Source organism: Vanellus vanellus (assembly GCF_965231255.1).
Source record: "Vanellus vanellus genome assembly, chromosome: 2".
NCBI classification, from domain to species: Eukaryota; Metazoa; Chordata; class Aves; order Charadriiformes; family Charadriidae; genus Vanellus; species Vanellus vanellus.
Genome location: NC_138906.1, coordinates 23,789,504 through 23,795,503, shown reverse-complemented (window position 1 = coordinate 23,795,503; position 6,000 = coordinate 23,789,504). Strand labels below are relative to the sequence as shown.

At 42.2% G+C, this 6,000-nt stretch overlaps 1 protein-coding gene across 1 annotated transcript in view; it reads right to left on the bottom strand.

Moving 5' to 3' along the window:
• Nucleotides 1-881: 881 nt before the first annotated feature.
• Nucleotides 882-6,000, bottom strand: part of RSU1 (Ras suppressor protein 1) — a 115,900-nt gene continuing 110,781 nt past the window's right edge. The window contains exon 9 of the mRNA XM_082499687.1: nucleotides 882-1,355. Within this exon, the coding sequence (XP_082355813.1) occupies nucleotides 1,253-1,355 (103 nt within the window). The 3' untranslated portion in view covers nucleotides 882-1,252. The remainder of the gene's footprint in view (nucleotides 1,356-6,000) is intronic.

The following is a 6,000-nucleotide window of genomic DNA, read 5'->3' as shown; positions in this document are numbered from 1 at the left end:
TCTAGCATGAGATATTTAAAACCTTTTCTTCTCTTATTGAACACAAGGGGCCAGTTTTGGCAGTCTGGGCATGTTTCCTGGCTTGCTGCCCAGACGGCAGCCAAAGCTCAGCAATGGGTAGCTCAGGTAGGAAATTCATGAAAGTAGAAATCAGGGGCAGGAAGGTCCTGACATGAGCGATCTAGGTATGGTACAATATCTGTTCTTGCTCCTCAAGTTTCCTGGTTAGCTTTTGCTCTGCTAAGACTAAAATTGGTTGGAAATCACTGCCTGTAGATTTTAGGTTTTTCTTCCCCACTGGTAAGACCTGAAGCTATTTCAGTTGTTAAACAATTTGTTGTTTAATCACTTCACAACTGCGGCTTCTGAGCTTGGTTGTGGTGCCGGCTTTGTACAGACAAATATAGAACTTGTGGCATTTTCAAAAGCCATTTGGAACAGCTCTTCAATAGAAGCACTTTCACGGCAGAGATTAAATACATTATTTGGGTTTTCTGCCTAAAAAAAAAAAAAATCACTTAAAAAATTGGCAGAAACACCATTTTCTTCAAATGAGAAAGTTCTCTTTCCCCAAATTGAGGCTGGCAATTGGCAGCTCTTTACAAAGACTTTTTTTTTTTCCTTCCTCTCTCCCTTCCCCTACTCCTTGATTTCCAAATAACCTTCAAGGCAAAAAAGCAGGACATAGCAATGCAAAAAAGAAATAGAAACTGATTAAAATTTTTCAAACCCTGAACAGAATGCTTTACATTTTAACTAACTTGTATCAGATAAAATGCTATTGCATTCCAACACGAGAAATTAACATATTGCAGGAAACTGGACACACACTCAAGGAATTTGATATTCAGAATTCTTCTAATGAAAAAATTGAAACAAAATACAAATAAAGACCTTTATTAAAATAACTTTGAATATTATATGAAATTTAATATCATATAGTATAGGTGCAAAACCCCTGGTATTAACAGGACGTGATACATGTGAAAAGAGGACGTTAATATCCGTATAAATAGAAAAGCTAAAAGGTGTTTAACAGTGATATATTTAATGGCTACATAAATGTGACCATAATTAGTAGAATACGCAATTTTGTATTCCTTAAGCAGTATCTTCTAAAGCAGTATACATAGTAAATTGCTTTTACCTCTAGTGTCTGCTTTCTTATGAGTAACAGGAGATGCGTAGGAACATTATAGGCACATGCAAAAGCAATGTAAAAGATATAAAAACAGAGGCAGAAGCCAGGGACTTATTTGTTCTTGGCTGCCAGAGGCTTACGGCTGATCTTCTTTGACTTGTCATTGTTCTTCTTCGGAGGTTCAGGGTTTGCCTGCATGTGTCTGCCATAAAGACTGTAAAGAAATGAGACAATATTTGTGATACAACCATTAAACACAGGCTTTTACTCTGCAGCATGTTAAACAATGCATCTAGTTACTAGACATAAAAAAAGGAAGGTCATTATATTTGTCTCAGTACACTGAATTTTCTATTAGATTTCATGCTGCAGTCCATAATACTAGGTTTTTCGTGACTTATCAGGAGAGTAACATCGGGAAGAGCAGACCTTTGGAGCAGTGAAGGACCAATCAGTTTAGCCTTCAGAAACTCGCAACCTTTATTCTGCAGTTATGGGATTAAGGCTCGGAAGGCTGCAAGGATGTGTATTCAAGTTGACAATGACAAAAATTGGGTTGAACTGGAGAGATAGAGTGCCCACTTAGAGCAAAGTGAGCATCGTCCCTAACCAGAAAACCCAAGAGCTTGATAATGTGACAGAGAGCAATGGTGTCACAGCCGCCTTTGCCGCTTGCACATGATTGATAGTACTGGGACAGCTACCAACACATCAATGCCACATTAGTAAGTACCACTGATTAAATGTTGACAAAGTATCCTACAATTAAGATGGCTAGCATTCACAGCGAAGCTAAATAGACTACATGGCTGAGAGGATCTTGCTAAATATCACATAGTAATTAATAGATAATTTATGAGTAATCCTGATTAAACTAAATTAAAAACCTACCCAAAATAAACACAGCTCAAACTTAACTTCCCTTATTGACATAAAGTGCTTTTTGAAGACGTACTTTGCGGGGGTGTCTGTATCTACAAGGGAACAGAGACGAGCTTTGTTTCTGCTCATTCAGCTGCATAAACACTGGCAATGATGTCAGAAATACTGGTGTCCCTCTGAAAGGCGTCTCCCTGCTAATACTTCAGCCCGATGCTGGTCAGTGTCTGCCCCAATTCTGCACTGGGCTGCTGCCAGTCAAGTTGGACACCAATTTCTACCACCTGATAGGAATTCCGCTACTGAAGAAGATGACAGCACCGGTTCCCACAAGAGCCTTCCTTGTGTTGCGGCACCTGCTTGGGTCACTGCACCTCCACGTTTGGGTGGACTTTGTCACGGAACAGGACAGATCTAGGGACTTGCGGTCAAGTCTTCCTAGAATTGCCTTTTGATGTGTCAAAATCTGGATGGGTGGCTGTCAGCCCTGTCGCCACAGAACCCGGGCCCTGCATTTTCACGTGCCTGTGGCAAGCAGAAGGTTCGGTTCCAGCTGTCACAGGCGAGCCGCACTGATCCATCACACACCCCCTCGCATGCGCTCGCCCCTGCGGCAATCCACATACGGAGCTTGCATGTCTGTCCAGCCCTTGCTGCAAACAAGGACCCCGCACAGATCCTTTCGCTACTTGGTCATGTTGGGACAGGCTTAGTTACTCACGATATGTTGCTGCTTATCCAGAAAGCATGACCTGATATACAGTTCTGCAATGGATATCAGCCTGAGCGGGTATCTCGGAGATGAAGTAACTCTTTACTTACAGTGACCCCTTTTACTTTGCAGGCTGAAACTAATTTCAGCAAAGGACTGCCCCCTCCTTCTTCTGCAGGGCCTGGTGGACATGCAGGTAACTCTACGCAAGAGACATTGAACGACGATCCAAACAGACAGAAATACTCTTGAATTACCATGCTATGAGGCATGGCTGTAGAGGGGCTACTTACGTCAGATACAGAGAGATTTCAGCAAAGACGTAAGGAAGTCGGGAGGTTGAAAGCTCCCATCCGCTCTGAGCTTTATTTTGCTGCATCTGGAGGATACATCAACCCTGGGGTTCCTGGACTGCAGAATGGGATTAGAACTTCTCATGGGGTGGGCTGGAGGGGCAGCGCTCGCTTTCACCTCCTCAGCAGCTGCAGTTTTACATCACGCTGCTAAGCAGGCTGCTGTCAAGGTGCACTATACCCCAAAACAGCCTTGCTCAAGGAAAGTACAAGTGTAAACTATGACATTACTTCACCTTACTGAAATTTTATGTGTGCCGTCACCTACTGTTAACAAGGGATCAGATGTGGTTTCCTGATGCACGCAGAGAGCCCTGACCCTCCGTGATAACTGCATGCTGACTGTTAGCTATGAAACACATATTTTTCTTTTCATAAGAGATACAGCCCCAACAGCACAAGAGTATATTTTACCCAAGTACATAGTATGCGTACTAATCAAATACCCATCCTAAATAACCGTCCTGTTTTGGAAGGCACTAAGGGAATTGAAAGAGGGACGATACCGAAGGAGATGTTTTGGTATCATGAAATACTATCATTGTGGAAGAACACAGAAGTGTCATTCAAGGAGGTTGTCCCATCAGAAACTAATCCAGGGTAGAAGAAGTCAGGTGACAAGCAGCATCTTGTTCTCCACGATGTGCAGCGTAGCATTTAAACCACTGTCAGCAGTAATTTTGTAACTCTGAGAAGTTAGCAACAGAGAAGTGGAAACACATGCTCAAATCTGTGAACACCAATAGTTAAATACCAAATTAACATTCAAGTCGTTTTTTGGCTATAGGGAAATAATGCTACATTGGAGTAGAATGTGAGGTTTTTTCATATAATAAGGAAGTCCCCATTTGGGACTTTCAGCACTGAATTAACAGAATCCACTGATCTGCTGTATCTGAGCACAAAAAACCTTCATGGATGGGAAATTAAGTTCCCTGTCGCTGTCCTGTCCCTTCCACCTCCTGCCCCTTCCACCTCCTGCTGTCCCACAGCTCCTTTGCCCTGTTAGTGCCAACCCAGAGAGGACTATAACAGCTTTAGTGGCTTTCAGGCATTACATACCCTTTTTTTGCTCAGGTTGGTTTAGGCCCCACTTTTTTGCTTTGGAAACTTTATATGAATTTTCCTCTCAGACGACACTTGGCATTCCTTGTGCCTCTCACTCCCTGTTTTCTCAGTTCAAGTTTGTGGACTGGTACAGCTTAGATTAGTGAACTTTTTCTGAAGTAAAAGGGTGTGGTGGGAATTCTGCTGCCTACACAGATGCTTTTGAAGTGCAGAAGCTGAATATTGACAATTTTGAATGAACTTGAGCGTTCTGGTGAAGTCTACTTGGGCAACGCCTTTTGAATGTGAAATGAGGTCCAGAAGCCACTGCATGCGTTAAGCAGTAAAAATCCCAATTGGCCTGTAACTGGTTTTGGTAGCAGTTTTTCTTTGATATTTGCTCCTTACGATATTCAGTGCTACTGGTGCTCCAGCACTTCCCTCCGCCCCATGCAAATACTACGTTAGTAGTAGATGTGCACAAGTTGCAGACATCTGCAGCACTTTTACATTCTTTTTACTTGTTCTCAAGTCCAACCCCTTCTATCAGCATGTGCACCGAAACTTCATCCAGGAGAGTAATTACTGAGTTTGAAATAAACAAATCATATATATCTACTTAGGTTTCTCTGGCAAAATTTCAAGGAAGTTTCAGCTGCACATTTCTATCTCAACTGAAGATAAGTGCTTTACAATCTATCACAGTAGTCTGCTACGCAAAGAGCAAGGATCAGACGTATTTAGATTATATAAGCCTTCGCAGACAGGGACTCTCTCTTGTGTTTGCACACATCAAATACGAGGAGACATATGGTGTCACAACAACATTTAAATACAATAATGACTGTGATAATGCCTCTGGGACAGAATTTGCCTTCTGTTACACTAGGGAAAAGAGAATTCACAATTTTCAATGAACTTCTGGTACAACAACAGACACCAGTTTTATAGCTCCTAAGGAAAAAAAAAAACCCCAGGAAAAAAAACAAAAGAAAAAACTAATAGAGCTGATTCACGCAGAGAAGCAACTATCTGAATTACACAACAACCTATAACCCTCTGGCTGTAATAGATGTGGAGTTCACATATGCAGTCCTTAATGCTTTTGATACGTATTGGAAGGATACAGCCACAGAAACCATAGCTTGCGCGTCACCGTCTGTCAGCCAAACTGTAGTAACTCTGTACATGCTCTTGCTCTGGCACCACTGCGAAGTCAAACGTGTTAGGCAGAGACACGCGCACGCTGTCCTCGGCAGCGGAGGTCAGCTTAAGACATGCACACAGCCAGTTACGCAGCTCAGCTGACGGATGGTAATGTACTAGGAGATGGCACCTTGACATACCGGTTTGTATGACTGGACCCTTAGCCAAGGCGGATGGTCTCCATAAACAGACAAAGGAATATTGAGGCAGATTGTGGCTGCTGTTTCAAGGCAGATTTGTGAGATAAGCGCTGATAATACATCCATAGCAGCACCTTCACACTTGATATTTCCGAACGTCACCTGTTCAAGGGGCTGGTTTAGCTCAGAACACTACACGCAGCTCACAGACCAAAACCTCAGCTGCAGAACAAAATCTTAAGTGCAAATAAATATTCGAGATGTTTGCGGTTTACAGCAACAGTCAGAAGCTAGTTATTACAACCATAGTTCACAAACTGCTGAACCTTTGTAGACTTAGCAGCTACAGTATTGCATGCAGCCTTCTCATTATGTTGAAGTGAAAGGGGAGATTAAATGCAAGACTGAAAATGTACAAAGCCCTCAGGCACAGATTTCCAGTTGCTTTCTTTCCTTGTATATGTTTTTCAAAGCAAATATCTCTCACGAACATAAATGTTTCTTTGTATGCAAATATAAACA